Source organism: Eschrichtius robustus, chromosome 4 (genome assembly GCF_028021215.1).
Source record: "Eschrichtius robustus isolate mEscRob2 chromosome 4, mEscRob2.pri, whole genome shotgun sequence".
NCBI classification, from domain to species: Eukaryota; Metazoa; Chordata; class Mammalia; order Artiodactyla; family Eschrichtiidae; genus Eschrichtius; species Eschrichtius robustus.
Genome location: NC_090827.1, coordinates 131820655 through 131841504, shown reverse-complemented (window position 1 = coordinate 131841504; position 20850 = coordinate 131820655). Strand labels below are relative to the sequence as shown.

At 40.0% G+C, this 20850-nt stretch overlaps 1 protein-coding gene across 3 annotated transcripts in view; it reads left to right on the top strand.

The window, feature by feature from the left end:
* PRDM5 (PR/SET domain 5) overlaps positions 1-20850 on the top strand; it is a 205030-nt gene that overhangs the window by 151145 nt on the left and 33035 nt on the right. For all 3 annotated transcript variants that reach the window (XM_068543370.1, XM_068543369.1, XM_068543371.1), the window contains one exon: positions 7469-7554. In XM_068543370.1, coding sequence (XP_068399471.1) covers positions 7469-7554 — 86 coding nt within the window. The remainder of the gene's footprint in view (positions 1-7468; positions 7555-20850) is intronic.

The window sequence follows — 20850 nt, the reverse complement described above, 5'->3', positions numbered from 1 at the left end:
GGACTCTAAGCCTTTATTTTTTGTGTGTATGAAAAGCCACACCTTCCCAGGTTCACAGCCATAGTAAAGTAAAGAATCCAGGTCGATTTACTTAGTGCAAAAGTTGATTTTGTCTCACAGAAGAAATTGGCAGGTCTGGATAATTCATTAAAGAGTCCTGTTCTCGTTAGTGTTGCCATTGTTATTTTTAGGTTTCTGTTTTTGTTTTTTCTATCTTGGGTGGTTGTCATTCTCTCACAGTGCCCACTTCAGAGAGAGTTCAAAGGGAGTGACCTGAATGCTCCTCAAGGAGAGGTGGGTAAGTTGCTGCACTGGGAGCTCTGCCCCAGTTGCTTCCATGTGATGTTACCGCCAACAACACAGGGTTCAGAGAACAGGGCAAAGCCTCCTGTGCCATGCAGCCTCCAGGCCCAGGAACGTGGCTGGACATTTTGTGAAGCAACTGGGGAGAGGTCAGGGAAGGCCATGATGAAAAGTGACCATTGGATTGAGCCACTAGGAGCTCATCGTTGACCTGACGGGGGCGTTTGCTGGCATAACTCGGGTAATACGTGATTGAACGAGAATGAGAATCAAATGGGATGTGAGAGAGCAGAGGATCGGCACACTGCTTGTCAAAAGGCCTGTCTCTGAGGAGAAGGAAATGAAAGAATCAGTAAATGAAAGAATCAGTAAATGAAAGAATCAGTAAGTGAGTGATTCTAAGTTACTGTCCCTTCTGAATAATTAGGCTTTGACCACTGGGCAGCTTCAGATTCCTCCTGGAGATTAAATTTTGTCATATTTTTGTCAGCTTACAGTAGAATTTTTTAGAAAGTGTGATGTGTATGAGTATGCTTGCTTGTTTTAAAAAAATGGTTTGGCTGTTTTCTCAATAATAATCTCTAGATGTAACCTCTACTCAGTTATAACAGAACATGGTTCTGTTTAACATACACCAATTTTATGAAGTTCTTTTAAAACTCATCTCCTTAACTGAGATAGACTATGAAATCTTTTTTTTTTTTTAAAACAGCTTTATTGAGGTATAATTCACATATCATACAATCTACCTAAAGTGTGCAATGTGTTGTTTTTAGTATATTCATAGATATGTGCAGCTGTCCCTACAGTCAATTTTAGGACATTTTCATCTCCCTAAAAAGAAACACTTTACCCGTTAGCTATCACTCCTGTGTTTCCCATCTCCACCCCCAGACCTAGACAACCACTAATCTACTTTCTGTCCCTATTCTGGACTTCCATATGAATGGAATCATATAATATGTGGCCTTTTGTGTCTGACTTCTTTCACTTAGCATAATGATTTTTTTTAACGTCTTTATTGTAGTATAATTGCTTTACAATGGTGTGTTAGTTTCTGCTGTGTAACAAAGTGAATCAGCTGTACGTATACATATATCCACATATCCCCTCCCTCTTGCATCTCCCTCTAGGTGGACACAAAGCACCGAGCTGATCTCCCTGTGCTATGCTGCTGCTTCCTACTAGCTATCTGTTTTACATTTGGTAGTGTATTTATGTCCATAATACTCTCTCACTTCATCCCAGCTTACCCCTCCCCCTCCCAGTGTCCTCAAGTCCATTCTATACATCTGCGTCTTTATTCCTGTCCTGCCCTGAGGTTCTTCAGAACCTTTTTTTTTTTTTTTTTTAGATTCCATATATATGCGTTAGCATACGGTATTTGTTTTTCTCTGACTTACTTCACTCTGTGTGACAGACTCTAGGTCCATCCACCTCATACAAATAACTCAATTTCGTTTCTTTTTATGGCTGAGTAATATTCCATTGTATATATGTGCCACATCTTCTTTATCCATTCATCTGTCTATAGACACTTAGGTTGCTTCCATGTCCTGGCTATTGTAAATAGAGCTGCAATGAAAAATGTGGTACATGACTCTTTTTGAATTATGGTTTTCTCAGGGTATATGCCCAGTAGAATTGCTGGGTCATATGGTAGTTCTATTTTTAGATATTAAGGAACCTCCATACTGTCCTCCATAGTGGCTATGTCAATTTACACTCCCACCAACAGTGCAAGAGGGTTCCCTTTTCTCCACACCCTCTCCAGCATTTATTGTTTGTAGATTTTTTGATGATGGCCATTCTGACCGGTGTGAATTGATACCTCATTGTAGTTTTGATTTGCATTGCTCTAATGATTAGTGATGTTGAGCATTCTTTCATGTGTTTGTTGGCAATCTGTATATCTTCTTTGGCGAAATGTCTATTTAGGTCTTCTGCCCATTTTTGGATTGGGTTGTTTGTTTTTTTAACATAGAGCTGCATGAGATGCTTGTAAATTTTGGAGGTTAATCCTTTGTCAGTACTTTGTTCGCAAATATTTTCTCCTATTCTGAGGGTTGTCTTTGCGTCTTGTTTATGGTTTCGTTTGCTGTGCAAAAGCTTTTAAGTTTCATTGGGTCCCATTTGTTTATTTTTGTTTTTATTTCCATTCCTCTAGGAGGTGGGTCAAAAAGGATCTTACTGTGATTTTTGTCATAGAGCGTTTTGCCTGTGTTTTCCTCTAAGAGTTTTACAGTGTCTGGCCTTACATTTAGGTCTTTAATCCATTTTGAGTTTATTTTTGTGTATGGTGTTAAGGGAGTGTTCTAATTTCATTCTTTTACATGTAACTGTCCAGTTTTCCCAGCACCACTTATTAAAGAGGCTGTCTTTTCTCCATTATATATTCTTGCCTCCTTTATCAAAGATAAGGTGACCATATGTGTGTGGGTTTGTCTCTGAGCTTTCTATCCCGTTCCATTGATCTATATTTCTGTTTTTGTGCCAGTACCATACTCTGTTTATTACTGTAGCTTTGTAGTATAGTCTAAAGTCAGGGAGCCTGATTCCTCCAGCTCCATTTTTCAATATCAAGATTGCTTTGGCTCTTTGGGGTCTTTTGTGTTTCCATACAAAGTGTGAAATTTTTTGTTCTAGTTCTGTGAAAAATGCCATTGGTAATTTGATAGGGATTGCACTGAATCTGTAGACTGCTTTGGGAAGTCTGGTCATTTTCACAGTGTTGATTCTTCCAATCCAAAAACATGATATCTCTCCATCTGTTTGTATCATCTTTAATTTCTTTCATCAGTGTCTTAGAGTTTTCTGGATACAGGTCTTTTGTCTCCGTAGGTAGGTTTATTCCTAGGTATTTTATTCTTTTTGTTGCAGTGATAAATGGGAGTGTTTCCCTAATTTCTCTTTCAGATTTTTCATCATTAGTGTATAGGAATGCAAGAGATTTCTGTACATTAATTTTGTGTCCTACTACTCTACCAAATTTATTCAGTAGCTCTAGTAGTTTTCTGGTAGCATCTTTAGGATTCTCTATGTAAACTGCAAACAGTGACAGTTTTACTTCTTCTTTTCCAATTTGGATTCCATTTATTTCTTGTTCTTCTCTGATTGCTGTGGCTAAAAATTCCAAAACTATGTTGAATAATAGTGGTGAGAGTGGGCAACCTTGTCTTGTTCCTGATCTTAGAGGAAATGGTTTCAATTTTTCACGATTGAGAACGATGTTGGCTGTGGGCTTGTCACATATGGCCTTTATTATGTTGAGGTAGGTTCCCTCTATGCCTACTTTCTGGAGCGTTTTTATCATAAATGGGTGTTGAATTTTGTCGAAATGTTTTTCTGCATCTGTTGAGATTATCATATGGTTTTTCTCCTTCAGTTTTTTAATATGGCGTATCACGTTGATTGATTTGCATATATTGAAGAATTCTTGCATTCCTGGGAAAAACCCCACTTGATCACGGTGTATGATCCTTTTAATGTGCTGTTGGATTCTGTTTGCTAGTATTTTGTTGAGGATTTTTGCATCTATGTTCATCAGTGATACTGGCCTGTAGTTTTCTTTCTTTGTGACATCTTTCTTTGGTTTTGGTATCAGGGTGATGGTGACCTCATAGAATGAGTTAGAGAGTGTTCCTCCCTCTGCTATATTTGGAAGAGTTTGAGAAGGATAGGTGTTAGCTCTTCTCTAAATGTTTGATAGAATTTGCTTTTGAAGCCACCTGGTCCTGGGCTTTTGTTTGTTGGAAGATTTTTAATCACAGTTTCAATTTCAGTGCTTGTGATTGGTCTGTTAATATTTTCTATTTCTTCCTGGTTCAGTCTCGGAAGGTTGTGCTTTTCTAAGAATTTGTCCATTTCTTCCAGGTTGTCCATTTTATTGGCATATAGTTGCTTGTAGTAATCTCTCATGATCCTTTGTATTTCTGCAGTGTCAGTTGTTACTTCTCCTTTTTCATTTCTAATTCTATTGCTTTGAGTCTTCTCCCTTTTTCTTGATGAGTCTGCCTAATGGTTTATCAATTTTGTTTATCTTCTCAAAGACCCAGCTTTTAGTTTTATTGATCTTTGCTATCTTTTCCTTCATTTAATTTTCATTTATTTCTGATCTGATCTTTATGATTTCTTTCCTTCTGCTAACTTTGGGGTTTTTTTGTTCTTCTTTCTCTAATTGCTGTAGGTGTAAGATTAGGTTGTTTACTTGAGATGTTTCTTGTTTCTTGAGGTAGGATTGTATTGCTATAAACTTCCCTCTTAGAACTGCTTTCACAGCATCCCATAGGTTTTGGGTTGTCATGTTTTCATTGTCAAGTTTTTCTAAGTATTTTTTGATTTCATTTTTGATTTCTCAGTGATCTCTTAGTTATTTAGTAGTGTATTGTTTAGCCTCCATGTGTTTGTATTTTTTACAGATTTTTTCCTGTAATTGATGTCATTGTGGTCAGAAAAGATACTTGATATGATTTCAATATTCTTAAATTTACCTAGTTTTGATTTGTGACCCAGGATATGATGTATCCTGGAGAATGTTCCATAAGCACTTGAGAAGCAAGTGTATTCTCTTGTTTTTGGATGGAATATCCTATAACTATCAATTAAGTCCATCTTGTTTAATGTATCATTTAAAGCTTGTGTCTCCTTATTTATTTTCATTTTGAATGATCTGTCCATTGGTGAACGTGGGGTGTTAAAGTCCCCTACTATGATTTTGTTACTGTCCATTTCCCCTTTTTTGGCTGTTAGCATTTGCCTTATGTATTGAGGTGCTCCTATGTTGGATTCATAAATATTTACACTTGTTATATCTTCTTCTTGGATTGATCTGTTGATCATTATGTAGTGTCCTTCTTTGTCTCGTAATAGTCTTTATTTTAAAGTCTATTTTGTCTGATGTGAGAATTGCTACTCCAGCTTTCTTTTAATTTCCATTTGCATGCAATATCTTTTTTCATCCCCTCACTGTCAGTCTGTATGTGTCCCTAAGTTGAAGTGGGTCTCCTATAGACAGCATATATACAGGTCTTGTTTTTGTATCCATTCAGCCAGTCTGTGTCTTTTGGTTGGAACTTTTAAGCCATTTACATTTAAGGTAGTTATCAATATGTATGTTCCTATTACCATTTTCTTAATTGTTTTGGGTTTGTTATTGTAGGTCTTTTCCTTCTCTTGTGTTTCCCACTTAGAGAAGTTCCTTTAGCATTTGTTGTAAAGCCGGTTTGGTGGTGCTGAATTCTCGTTGCTTTTGCTTGTCTGTAATGGTTTTAATTTCTCCGTCAGATCTGAATGAGATCCTTGCTGGGTAGAGTAATGTTGGTTGTAGGTTTTCTCCTTTCATCACTTTAAATATGTCCTGCCACTTCCTTCTTACTTTCAGAGTTTCTCCTCAAAGATCAGCTCTAACCTTATGGGGATTCCCTTGTATATTATTTGTTTCTTTTCCCTTACTGCTTGTAATATTTTTTATTTGTATTTAATTTTTGATAGTTTGATTAATGTATGTCTTGGCGTGTTTCTCGTTGTATTTATCCTGTATGGGACTCTCTGCGCTTCCTGGAGTTGATTGACTATTCCCTTTCCCATAATAGGGAAGTTTTCAACTATAATCTCTTCAAATATTTTCTCAGACCCTTTTTTTTCCTCTTCTTCTTCTGGGACCCCTATAATTCGAATGTTGGTGCGTTTAATGTTGTCCCAGAGGTCTCTGAGACTGTCCTCAGTTCTTTTCATTCTTTTTTCTTTATTCTGCTCTGCGATAGTTATTTTCACTATTTTATCTTACAGGTCACTTATCCATTCTTCTGCCTCAGTCATTCTGCTATTGATTCCTTCAAGAGAATTTTTAATTTCATTTATTGTGTTGTTCATCTTTGTTTCTTTGCTCTTTAGTTCTTCTAGGTCCTTGTTAAACATTTCTTGTATTTTCTCCATTCTATTTCCAGTATTTCGGATCATCTTTAGTACCATTACTCTGAATTCTTTTTCAGGTAGACTGCCTATTTCCTCTTCATTTGTTTGGTCTGGTGGGTTTTTACCTTGCTCCTTCATCTGCTGTGTATTTCTCTGTCTTCTCATTTTGCTTAACTTAACTGTGTTTGGGGTCTCCTTTTCGCAGGCTGCAGGTTCGTAGTTCCTATTGTTTTTGGTGTCTGCCCGCAGTGGGTAAGGTTGGTTCAGTGGGCTGTGTAGTCTTCTTGGGGGAGGGGACTGGTGCCTGTGTTCTGGAGGATGAGGCTGGATGTTGTCTTTCTGGTGGGCAGGACCACGTCCGGCAATGTGTTTTGGGGTGTCTGTGACCTTATTATGATTTTAGGCAGTCTCTCTGCTAATGGATGGGGCTGTGTTCTTGTCTTGCTAGTTGTTTGGCATAAGGTATCCAGCACTGTAGCTTGCTGGTTGTTGAGTGGAGCTGGCTGTTAGTATTGAGATGGAGATCTCTGGGAGAGCTTTCACCGTTTGATATTACATGGATCTGGGAAGTCTCTGGTGGACCAGTGTCCTGAACTCGGCTCTCCCACCTCAGAGGCTCAGGCCTGACACCCGGCCGGAGCACCAAGACCCTGTCAGCCACATGGTGTATAGCACAGGGAACTCTTCTCGGGGTTCCGTGGTGATCTGCTAGTGTTGGTGGGCCTCCTGCAGAGCCGGGGGTTGGCTGTGGCTCACCGCAGGGACAAGGACGCTGGCAGCAGAAGTTCTGGGAGGTACTCCTTGGCATGAGCCCTCCCGGAGTCTGCCAGTAGCCCCACCAAAGAGCCTTTAGCCTCTGAAATCTTTTTTAAAAAACAAAGTATCGGTGAAACAGTGATCCCTGTAATGTGCAGTATGGTGACAGAAGAAATTGATACAAAATCGTTTTAACAGATTCGTAAAATTAGGAGATTTAATTTGGGCTCAGATATTAAAGGGAAAATGGAGTGAGCCTGAATGTTACTTGTTTCTGAGTGCTGGAATTGTTCTGGGCTCACAGCCTCTCCGCAGGAGGGAAAGCCTCGTCCACCACCCTGAACTGCCCCAGATGTTGGCCCTGCTGTGCCTGAGCCTTTTCTTGGCAATGCAGGAGTGTTTGTGGTGGCCAGGATCTGGTGCGGGAGGAGTGACGGTACATGCCTGCTTTGCTGCTTTAGATTTTTCTGACGGGAAGCTTTCCTTTATCTTGTAGGTGAGCGTCCCTATCAATGCCCTTACTGTGAAAAAGGATTCAGTAAAAATGACGGGCTGAAGATGCACATTCGTACTCACACCAGGGTAAGATTATATTCTCTCTCATTAATATTTATTATAAAATCCATACTTATTTTAAAAAGTTTTAACTTTACCTGAGAAAATAGAGGCAGTATATCCAAAATCATATGTTTATATTTATGGTGAACATTTGGGGATAATTTTTTTAGACACAACAATGAAAGAAACGAAAATCGAAACTCCCAAAGCATCCCCATTCTTTGAATTGTGAACCAGTTTTTAGGAGTAATAGGAGCTATAAATGACAAACTGCCAAGTAAAAAGAATGTAGCATTTTAATACTGAAAAATATAAGCATGCTGTCTGGCAGAGTATTTGCCAGTAATTCAAATGCCAGCACTTCTTGAACAGAGGTGCGCCTGTCAGCATGTGACCATTAATTAATGCATATGAGCAAGTATATTTGCAAGAAAGACATTGAAAATAATTTGAATTATCATGGGAGGTGGCAAACAAGGAAGGACAGATTCTTGCTCTACAGGGCGTGCCCGGTGCTGTCTTTCATTCTTTTTTCCGAGGATGCCCTTTGTGCCTCTGCTGTCAGCACCTCTCACTGGACTATTGTCATTCTGTTATTTATGGCTTTTTCAGACTCAAGCATCTGCCTCACATGCTATAAAAATAAATGAGTGGCTCACCTTCCATGCAGCTACATTTCTTACCTCACTGTTCAGTTTAGGACACAATTAGATACTTTACGTGAACTTTCCACTTGAAAATTTGATGTTGTTTTTAAATAGCTCTTCTTGATTTTGCTCTGTCCCATCTTTTCGCTGCATTACCTTTCACACAGCTCTCTTCAGCTTGGTCTTTAAAAGTGCTTATGGTCTGTATGTAAATGCCATATTTTTTCAAATTTTAAGAGACATGCCTAATCCCCTTAAGAGCAATTCTAATTTAGGCTTCTCCTGGGTTTCGCTTTTTACCTGAGCTGTAAAATGAAACTTTAGAGAGAACACATAATAATAATACCTTTCCAGTGTAATAATATGCTAGCTTTCCACTTCAGTTCTGTAGGCCATAAAAGATAACCTCTGAGGTCCTGTTAAGAAAATACTCCTCTTTGTGGTGGAGGAGAGAGGGGGCTTCTGTGCTCATTAGAGCAAGTCCACATTGCATTTCTCATATGATATAAAATATCATATTCATAGTATAGGGATATTAGGAACTGGAGTAATGGCTAAGTATAAAATTCCTTCATAGACCATAAAGGATTAGACAAATGTTACTGTTCACAGCATGACTTAAATGTAGATACTCAAAATATTTATTTCACAGCGAGCCCTATTAAAGAGGTTTAAGTTAGTTTAGTTTAGGAGGTTGTTTTATGTGTGTGCAGTTGTCACAGTAGTGCCAATAATGTGTTTTAAAGATATCAACCTACAGGCAAAGGAGCCCTGGTTTCTCTTATCAAAACTCATGAGGTTAACCAAATAATTATACCTATAATTATACCTATAATTATACCTCAGAAGAGGCTGTTCAAATTACTGCAGAGAAAAAATTACCTTTTGTGTTTTCTCAAGAAAGGGTGATATAATATTTCCAATTCACCTATTTTGGCTTTTACTTTGTTTTAATACAAAGTTTATTAATGAGAATAATACTGATAGTTAAATACAAAGGCCACTAATCACGTGTCAGGTACTATATTCTAGAAGTTCACATTTATTAATTCATGTAAGCCTCACAGCAATTCATTAATGCATTTAACAATTCACTTAAGCCTCTACGAGGTAGGTATTATTATGATCTCTTCTTTAAAAATGAGAAACTGAGGCACAAGCAAGTGAGTAGCAGAGTCGAGATTGGAACCCAGGTAGTCTGGCTTCAGAGACCACCCCCTCACCTACTATACACACACTACATACCTTTTATTCAATTAAATATTTTCTCATTCCACTGACTCTGATATACTTTCCTGTATATTTTTAAACTAAGCAAACTGCAGTAATGAACCCAAAAGTTCATTTAAAATTTATTTAAAAGTCTCATGTTCCTTTGAATATTTGGGCCTTGAGTCCAGGATCCCGGAATGCCTCAGGGTGTCCAGGTGCTGGTGGTATCTTTTTTAGCAGCTCTCAGGCACTGACTTCACAAAAAGAAAGCAAATCCCAGCCTGTGACTAAGGGAACACCAGAGAAGGCCTCGACTAGAAGCCCCAGAATTTTAGACAGAATCCCATGCAATTAGTAGAGAGCAAAGGAAGAGGTACGGTAAAGAGGTACAAAGAGGCCTTTTGGGTTTTGCTTCAAACCCTTTTTAAATTTTTCTTTTTCACGCATTATTTATACAGACTGCATCATTTTGAAATCCTATTTCCTAAGCATTACAGATATTCTTTGCATATCAGTGCAACTTTTCAAAAGCCAGTTAAGGTTATTAGCTAACGCAATCAAATTAACATCAAGAACCAAAAGAGACTTTTTAAAAAGCGTTGTAGAGGAACAGTCTCTGAAAGCTTATATTTTTCCAATATTATTTGGGTTTGTAAGACTCAATTCAAAAGATACCGTTACGTTTGGATTGTAACACTTTTCAGTTTCAATCTTTTATTCACCTTACATTTAGTATTTAGATAGCTCTAACTCCAGACATTTTTTTTTGTCCTTATATCAAAAGCTTTTAATTCCATTACAACAACAACTGTATCATTCAGCAGGTTGCATCTTTGAGAAGTTTTGGTGAGACAACACAAAATTGCATGCCACGCCAGCCCCCCCCAGATTCGCATTCTATGAAACTGCACAGATGCCTTAGGGAAGGAACACAAAGTCCTTCACTTTGGGAATTATTTATTGGATCCAGCAAGGGCCCCAAGTGTGGGAGATGATTTTGCTAAACTCTAAATTTTGCTAAACAATCATTAGTCTTTCACGGAGAGGCCAGGACTCAAGGTGAGGGCAGGTAATTTATTCATTTCCCACAATATATTCTCTTTATTTTTGGTTTCCAGCACTTAGACTATGATGTACTAGATATGTCCTTCTTTATTCATCCTGCTTATATTTCTGGTTTATTATTACTAAATTTGGGAAACTTCTCAGCTTTTTTCCCCAAATATTTCTTTGGTCCCTTTCTATTTCTCTTTTTCTAATAAGGTGCCAGTTACATATGTTAGAATGTTTGATATTGTCCCATAGCTCTTGGTAGTTCTGTTCTGTTTGTCTCTTTGTATCTTTGTGTTTCTAATTTCTAATTCCTCTTGGAGTGTTTTCAGTTTCACCGATTCTTCCCTCTACTGTGCTCAGTCTGCACGTTGAAGGATTTCATCTTTGATATCATCATGTTTTTCATTTCTAATATTTCCATTTGGCTTTTTAAAAATAGCTTCCATGTCTCTGTTGCAGTTGCCCATTTGTTCATGCATGTTGTTCACCTTATCACTGGATTCTTTGACAATATTAATTACAGTTATTTAAATTCTCAGGTAGTTCTACCATCTGGGCCATCTTCCAGTCTCGTTGTGTCCTCTATTCTGTCTCTTGGTAACGGGTTGGGGGAGGGTTTGCTTTTTGTGTGTCACACAGAATTTTGGTTGAATGCCTATTATTGTGCGTGAAAGAATAGTATAGACTGAGGTAAATACTATTTATGCCTGGAAGTAGGCACACCTCTTCTTCTGCCAGGCCCTTAATACGAGAGGTTGAGCTAATCCAGTAAGTAGTTACGCTGGCTTTGGGTTATGTTGTTGCTATAGTTACCGTAGGCTTTAATCTCCTCCCCCCGGTGGTCTGCCATTTCCATGATCTTAGTGGGAGGCCTGGAGGGCCAGGGGATTCCACAGTAGTTCTGCTGCATCATCAGGTTTTAGCAGACCCTGCATGTCTTTGCCACAGAAGTGGTCTTTGCCTTTGCCTGTCGGCTGGTGCTTGTTACTCAGCACTAGACCTGAGTGGGGTAGGGGGTAGGCTTGGTGAGCTTCAGTGAGGGTGTTGGCCTTGTGAGCAGTTCCTTATCTCTCTCTGTAGGTCCTCTCCTCATCCACCTTCTCGCTTGGGTGATGAAGGAAACAGCTTTTGGGAAGGAGTAGGGCCTCTTCAGGGTGGTGTTGGACAGGTGTCTTAGTCTGGACACTGTGGCTTCAACCAAGACTTATAAAACAGCCTCAGTGATAATATTAATTTTCCCGGGACTTTTAGGCTTGGAGACGCTCCAGACATAGTTCCAGGACCATCCCCCCACCCCATCTCTGTTGTCTGTTGTCTAAAAGGTCTTCTTGACCACCCTAAACTATATCTGAGGTATAAATGTCATTTCTTAACTCTTTATGTGTAATATCTCAAGTCCATTTTAGTACATTATACTTAGGAACTATAGATCACCTGAAAATCATGGACCTCAGGTTTATATTGTTAAGACACATTGAGCCACAGCACTCGCTGTCAGTGAGTTAACGTAAGTGCTCATAAGTATCCATTTTGTAGACATCAAGTTCAAAGACATTGTTTTTTGAAACCTTTTACCACAGGAAGCTTCATGTCTTGTTTAATCACTTTTGATGTTCAACATGGAAAACACCTGGACCAATTAGACAGTTATTTCAGAAACCTTGCCTTTGGAACACCAGTTAAAACACCCAATTGGCTTACACAGGTTTCAGGGTTCTAGGATCACAGCTGAGTCTCCAGCCTTGTTTGTAGAAACAACCAGATTAGTTATTAAAAATATTAAAATGGAATTAATTGCCAGTGGTTAAAAGTAACGGCAAGTCTCTTATGTCATTTTATATTTTGTTCATTTTCTTCCGTGAAACTTCCTGTCCCTGATCCTTAGGCAGTTCAGATTTTTGGTGGGTTTACAAATGTGTGCACGTTGCACTTTCTTTAGACACCTTGTAGTGAGACCCTGGGTCTCCAAGGCCAGACTGGAGTGGGTGTCTTGGACATCAGGCACTGCTGGATTTATCTGGAGGCTTTGGGGTGGTACAACGTTGTAGCAACTTGTAAACTATGCAAAAATTCAGACCAGAGCATCCGGCTGGTGAATCATGTGGGAGCAATGTAAGCTTGATGTTGAAGGAAAAAGAAAAGAGTTAATTTCTTACGGGTGAAGATGTTGGAGGAGGATTGAGCAGTGGATGTCAAGGGGAAGAGGCAAGAAGGAGCTCCCTAGCTCCAGAAGCGTGGGATAGAATTTCTCAAGGTAGCCTTGGTTAAGAACAGAACGAGGTCTTTTAAGGAAGAGAGTCAGCTTGGAATCCTCATGAACACATTATGAGGCATGCCTAAAAAACTTAGGAGACAGATGCAGACGCAAGTCTGCTGCAACAGGTAGCGGGTAGGCGAGTTGACTCCAGAAATGCTAGAGAGAGAGGGTGGTATTTGAGCTGAGCTCTGAGGACGGTGGAGGAGGGTATGCTGGGCACATGTAACCACATGGACAAAGTGAGAGCAGTACGTACAGACCCAGTTGGGGTGGCCTGTCCCCTGGGACCAAGTCCGAGGATGCACGTTGAAGTCGGACTGCAGCTGAGACGGGCTAGGACCGAGGGGTTGGTCTGAATCCTGGAAACATATCTTGTTTTGTGTGGTGTGTCTTACTCTGAGGGGTGGGTCACATCATCAGCCCTCTTTTGGAAAGGTTGCTCTGAAGTCATCCTTGAGAGTGAATCGAGGCAGGACTGGAGGCGGGGGCCCCGAGGCAGGCATGCTGGAAGCGGCTGAACGAGACAGAGCACCCACACCAGGCAGCCTTGGGGTTTGAAAGTAGGGAACTTGTATGAGAGACACCTTTGAAAGAGTCTCGACAAAGTCTGGGCGTGTAGTACACGTAGGTGGTGGAAAGTAGGGAGGGGGCTGAACCTGAGATCCTAGAAGGGGCACTTTGGGGGATGGGGAGGTCGCACAGACAGGAAGAGTAGGTAGTCGATTTAGAGAGAGAGAAAGTGGGGGAGAGGAAGGAGGAGGTGCCGGGCTCATACTTGTGTAAGAGTGTGTGAGGCCAAACATGCTCAGCCATTTCTGTTGTTATAGCTAGGTAAGAGGAAGAGACTTTTAAAAATTCAGTAATTTTTAAGTTTATTACAATTTTAGAGAAAACTGAATTTTTTTAATTTTTGTTTTTCTAAACTTCATCAGCTCTTGTGATGTAGGGACGAGAGGATCTGGCTCATTGCCATTATTCGAAAACGTCTTTAATTTCGTTTTGGAATTAATAAATCTTTTATTGTTTCTAGAACCCACATATTTCTTGGGGGATTTTGCATGGCCTGCAAATGAATCGTTTAAGATACCATTGTATTTTATTTGGCTCAGAAAACATACCTGCATGAAACGGAACATGCTTATTCTTATCGCAGTAAGCTCCCTTTTCTCTGTAAAAGGGAAAATCAGACCATTTGAAAAATAACTTTCTTTCTAGGGACTGACATCGTCCTTTTCTCCCTTTCTTTCCCCTTTTTCTCTGTGGAAATTCTTCCTGGGGGTTGCCATCAACCCCCGTGGCAGAGTGCCTCCCCTTCTTATTCTCTGTGCAGCTCTGCTCTTGAGCTAGTCAGCTCTCTTAAAATCACCAGCAAAGACCGTTGTCAGCTTCTTGGTTAGGAATACTGTTTTGGCATGCCACATGATGGTCCTAAAAGTAGGACTTCGGGTCCAGGCATTCTAGGATCTGAGGAGTGGTTCCCTGAATTTCCCTAGGCTTTGAGAGTAAGAGGTGAAAACTTAAAATAAGTTGGATCTCATACGCTTGACAAATTTATTGGGTAGGTACATTATCCGATAGGAAAATAGACAAAAGTCTTATGTGGAATGAAATTCTGCTTCACTGTATTTAGGGTTATAAGAGTAGCGTTCCACTGATGTGTGGAATTGAACTGGACCTAGGCATCAAGTGTGATTTTTCTGCAGAGTTTTTTTTAATAGTACTTACATTTTCATTGAGTATTTTTGTGCCTAACTTGATTTTTAGAAGGAAAAAAAACACTGGGACTATCCATCTAAAGCATAACGTGCATTAGTTGGAATAATGGTGTGGTGAGGTAGCCTCCGAGATGGTCGCCCTCAGTTTCTTCCCTCCCCATATGCATGTGCTGCCCTTTACATCAACAGGTAGAGCCTAAGTTCCCTTCCTTTGAATCTGGGTTGGCCACAATGGCTTGCTTGACCAATAGAATGCAGCAGAGGTGATATTCTAGGACTTCTGAGACTAGGTAGTAAGAAACCTTGCAGTTTTTGCCTACGTCTCTTGGAACCAACCACCATGCTGTGAGGACCCGAGGTCACGTGGAGAGGCCACAGAAAGGCGCTCCACAAAACAGCCGACAGGAGCTGCCAGCCATGTGAGTAAGCCGTTTTGGATACCTAGGTGACTTCAGCTGCTCCCAACTGACTGCAACGTCAAGAAAGATTCTAAGGGAGAACTTTGCCTGTGTAACAGTCAATCCACAGTCAATCCACAAACCCAGTCACTCCCACAAAAAAAATACGCCCCAGTCAGTCCATAAAACCATAAGAAATAATAGCTTGTTTTAGGTCACTTAGGTTTTGAGGTGGCTCATTATGCAGCAGTAGATAACTGGACAAGGGCTAAATATTACATAATGCTGAAGAAGTACGATTTTAATTGTGAAATATGCTTCTATATTTTAAGGTCATTGACATTTCTGGACAAAGTGTTAAAATGAGCACTTGCAGAGGTTAGCTGTTGTATCACAATATCATCATTTAGCAATGGGAGGCATATTTTGTAATTGGAAAAATATAATTCTTAAAATTCAGTTTAAAAAATGATACAGTTGTTCAGAAAGGCATACACTGTTCTGAAAAAGGATTTGAGAGACCTAGAAACATGAACTATAAGGCTCTCATGAAACTTACGTGCTATTTAATTCATAGATCCAATGTCTGGTGGCAAGTTTGCTTATGTAATCCTGAAATATGCATATGAGAGCTAAATTAAGAGGTTTCTTTTCAGTAATAGGCCTTACAATTGGTGTGGCAATGGGATGGCTGAAGTGATGAGACCCATTGCCTTTATAACATTTTCTCTTACCTACTTTTTAGAAAGGTAAATGGACAACCAAAGAGTCTAAAACGAGGTTATCTATCAGTATGACAAGCAGGAATGATCCCTGTTTGGGGGCGTCTGGTGTGTAATTCTTGCCTTTGGGGCTGGGGTCTGGCACACTCGATTAGGGGTGGTCTCCGTTCAGAGGTAATGATCATGAGTTAGTTATTTGTGTCATTTCCTGTTTAGGACTTTCTGTTTGACTTGGATACTTTCTGATTGCAGCTGTTTAAAATACACAAACCTCTGTTTTTGAATTTAACAAATTGACTGTTATAATTTGTTTATATGCTTCTCCTTTCTAGACCTTCACTTTCATGTGGACAGAAATTTTACACCTCTTTTTCCTCAGCATCTGTGTGTGCCTGACACCTACTGGGTTATCGCATTTTTTGAATGAATGCAGTTAAATTATATCAATAGTAAACTATATTAAATTTACCAAATTAACTCAGCAAATATATAGGTAAATAATATATATGAATTCATTCATTTACTTGACAAATATTTATTAAATATTAATATAAATATTAAATAAATATTAATGTAATTTGTAAATTTATAAATACTAGGATTAATTATAATTAATTAGGATTAATTATAATTAATTTATAAATATTAATGTAAATATTAAATATTTTACAGCATGCTGTAAACTGAGACTATAGCAGTAAACAAATTAGACATTGTCCCTACCCTCAGTGGAGCTTGAAGTCTGTTTATCGTAATAAGAGTAGTTCTTACTTAATCTGCAATGCCTCCTCATACTCAGAAGGCCTGAGAAGACAGGAGTGTCTTCAGCAGATATTTGTGATGTGTCCATCATGTGCCAGAAACTGCTGTGTCACAGGCCCTGTCTGTGTCCATCAGGAAAGATGAACGCTAAAAACGTTATTTTAATTAATAAATAAAATTAAGTGTGCAAAGTGGTGGAGAGGGAAATACTGGGTCCCAAGTGTGTAAGCAGGCACTAAGCCTGGTCCTGAGATCCTGGCATCTTTGTTGTGGCACTTTCCTGCCTCACGGCAGTCCTCCTTCATTGTGTTGGTTTTCTTCTGTTACATGTGCATCTCCACGTTTGCTCACGTTACAGTGAGTAAAAGCCAGTTCTCTCTGTCTAGGCAGGAATGGGCCCCTGTATACCTTTTGCTCTGTGCTTGATGTACCTTGTTTGTGTGTAGTGGGCCCACTTTCCCCTGCCTGCCTTCTTGGACTGTTCTTGTCATCTGGCTTTAAAGACTTTGTTCTGAGAGGTCTGTTTGCCGAAGAGGGAAGCTGGAGGTCTGTGGTCCTGTGATGGAGCCATTCCCACCCTTTTTACCTGCCCTGACACACCTGGCAGAGGAAGCTCGGGTGGGCTGTGCCCCTCAGGCCGTAGTGTGGGCTACGTACAGTGCTTCAGGCTCCAGCCTGAGCTCCTGCTGCTTGTTTGCTCCCTGAAGACAGCATCTGGTATGGACACGAATGATCACATTATTCGGGGATAGCATGGAAACTCATCTCGTTTGTAGAAAAGGAAGTAGATCATTTGCAAACTGTAGTACTTTATTATTAATGAGAAATCACTTTACCACTATTTATAGTATATCACTGTGCCAAGGCTTTGAGGTTGTGCCAGTTGATCTAAAGATTGTCCCTTTTAGAGCCGAGGATACAGGATAATTCATTTATTCTGCAACTCTTTATTAAGCCTACTATGTGCCAGGACTGTACTAGGTCCCTGGGATAACGTGGTTGACTGTCTAGTACAAGGTGCCTAGGAGTTTCAGGTCCTTTCGTGTGATGGGTCGTGGTATATAGAGAGGGTGTAATAAAAAAAAGAGGCTTCCAGCGTGGGCAGAGGACAGATGATGAAGGTTCTCTGGATGCTGGATGAAAGTATTTAGAATTTACCCTCAGGGCTGTTGAGAAGTCCTGAAAGGTCAGGGCCTCAGTGTCTTGGCTTTTTCAGGCCCTTCTAAGTATTTTGTTTATAGCTGATTACTGCTGGCCAGTACCAGCCCTGCTCTGACTGTCAAGTGCCCTTGTTCTTAAATGTTCGAGGTCTCTCTGCTCCATGGTATCCTCAGCACTCAGAGATCCCTGAGACTCTCCTTAGCCTGCTGATGCCTTTTGACTACTTTGCCCAGGGAGTTTTGGGCAGGGACAAGGGAGTGCTTCCAGGCAAACCGTCCCTGGAGAAACAGTAAAAGCCTTTTCCAGTGACCTTTTTCTAGTCTACGTTCGGTCTTCCTTTTTTTCCCACTGCTTTCGAGTAAGGAGTAAAACATCTGCCTAAAATCAAATGACTCTGCCACCCATCCCCCCTCCAAACCTGGCAGGAAAGCTGTTTTCAGCATTGTAAGTGATCCACTCTTTTCTGCTCCAGTAGGGTAAAGTAACACAAATACATAGATCACACGAGTGCCTTTTCCCCTCATCTGTCACATAACCCTGAGCGACTCTTAACACAGCTAGGATCCGCATGATGTTTTAACTGAGGCATTGGTGAGGCTTTGAGTTCGTTATCATTTGAGCTCACGGGTAATGTAAAATTCAGGCACAATTTCATTTGAAGGGATTATTATATAAATTTATTTATTTGTTTTTATCTTTAGCTGTGTTGGGTCTTTGTTGCTGCGCACGGGCTTTCTCTAGTTGCGGCAAGCGGGGGCTACTCTTCGTTGCAGTGCACGGGCTTCTCATTGCAGTGGCTTCTCTTGTTGCGGAGCACGGGCTCTAGGCACGCGGGCTTCAGTAGTTGTGGCACGTGGGCTCAGTAGTTGTGGCACACGGGCTTAGTTGCTCCGTGGCATGTGGGATCTTCCCGGATCAGGGCTCGAACCCGTGTCCCCTGCATTGGCAGGCGGGTTCTTAACCACTGAGGCACCAGGGAAGCCCTGAAGGGATTATTTATGGAATATTTGGTTGACTGATTTATAATGCTGTTATCCTGAACAGTAGGAATAAAATCAGATCCTTGCATTTTAAGTTGCAAAGACTTACGATGACATATGGCCTTTCTTGATTATCTCACATAATGCCTTAAAAATTGAAAACAAAAGAATTTATCTTAGAGCACTCAGTGATGGTTTCTATTTAGCTTTTCTTAACAATGACTTCAAACAGTTGTTGCATAGAGAACTCCTAATTAAAGAAGAAATTTTTGACAGATGTGGTATGTTTCATATTGTAACTCTTAAGATTTAGAAGAGCATACATTTAGTCTCAGTTGCCCTTTTAAGTTATGTGCTGTATATTCAAGGAAGGGTTAAGAAAAAGGGTTAGCTCTTAAGTATTCTGGGGGAAAAGATGATCAGCTAGAGCATAAGAAGCCCTGTGAGAGAAGTATTCTAAGGGTGTTATAAACACACAGAGGAGGAGTACCTGCTTCACCACGGGAGAAGGGTACGGTCAAGGAAAGGTGTCAGGAGAAACATCGATGAGAGTTTAGTCTGCAGGAGTAGAAAGCTCACTCACGAAGACTCCATGGAATGAAAAGAAAAGGCAGAGCAACAGAAGATTCTCCAAAAGGAAACCAAGAAGGAGCAGCCAAAGAGGCTGAAGGAGAACCAGGGGAAAAGAGGTGACGCCAGAGCTCCAGGAGAGGAAGAGATTTAGCATTTCAGGGAAAAATCACACGTGCTATCTTCCCCTTGGAGTTCCATGACCTATAAGCATACTACAGGTTGGAAAGTCCAGCAATAAGGATATTTCATGTATTGTTTGTTTAACCTAGCATTTACCAAGATAATTTGAGCAGAGTCAATGAGTGTGTGTGTGTTACATCTCACGGAGGGTTGTGTTCTACAAAACACTATTTAGGAAATCTTGGTCTAATTCATCCCATGATTGGCTGCCACAGTAATACTTACAAAGGTCAACTTTGATGTGTCTCAGTTACTAAAGAAAACAAAAATGAAAACAAACCCACAGTGGCTCCTCATTGCCTATAGACTGGAACCCAGACTGGCCTGAGGTGCCCTGTGCCCTCCTGGCCATGCCGCCCCCCCCCCGCCCCTTGTCCAGCCCCTCTTTCCTTGAGTACACAGACACACGGTATTGAGAGCATGTCCTTCTCCCACAGCTCACCATGTTTTTCTGCATCTGCTTCAATATTTCTTGAGGGTACAAATAAAATAATCCTGTTCTCTGGCCTCTCCCTCCTTCCTGTGGAGATCTTAGCTCTCCTTAAAACTCCTGATCAGGCATCAGTTTCTCCACAGCCTTCCCTGCCACCCCTGCCATGGACATACTTTATTGATACATTAATTATACTATACTAAATCAGTTTTTTTCACTTTCATGTCATAGTTTTCCTTTTCTTCTTTTTTCCTTAGCACTCGGTTCATTTATTCAGTAATTCAGCAATGTAACTGTATGTCTTTTAATTTTCTACTTATCCTTATTGGTGTTTATATATCTTTTCTGTAAAAAGGGAAACTTTCTAAATAGTAGGAACTCATTAGATACTTGTTGAACTGATCATTACGTGCCAGCTAATCATAAGTCATGGGGCTTCAAGTCAGTGGCCTTTTAGTCCAACTGTCTCTTCCTCTCCCCTGGCACCCACGGTGGAAACCCGACACGTTGGCTGAGAGCTCCTGGATCCGCCTGAGCTGTGCCTGGGAGGGCTGGGCTGGGGCAGAGTGCTGTCAGAGAACGTCGTCTCTGTAATAATAAGGCAGTTGTTTCAGGGATGTCTGCTGAACTCCTTCATGAACTCGGTATATCAACAAGGGGTGTATGTAGAGCAGTTTGCAGATTTAGCTAAAATAAAACTCTATAAATATTTAGCATTTAAGCTGATGGCTGCTTTGCCACCACTATATTATCTTTAGACTTTAATAACATACTTCAGGAGTTAAAGGAAAGTACATACTGTCAGAAATGTGTAAAGAGAATTTTTCTCTCTTTTTAGGATAGACAGTATACAATTAATTTTTAAAAGAAATGAGGCCATTAGTTTTAGAAAAGTAATATATTTCTATACTATTTTCTCTCTGAAAGAGAATTTTATATTCATCTTGCACTCTATTCAGGGAGTTTTAATTACTAAAGTATCATGAGAATCTTGAAATAAAGGACTGTCTATTTATATGAAGGTCCCATTAATGGAGTTCAAGAACAATGCCATATTGAGGCTCATACATAATTTCCTTTCTTTATAAAATCACCTCATTTATATTGTCATGATTTGTGTGCCTTTTTCAATTTTGAATTACATTATTCATAAGCATATTTTGATAATACATAGAAGAAAGCAGGTTGATATAATATATAAAATACCCTTATTGAATTCCTGTTATG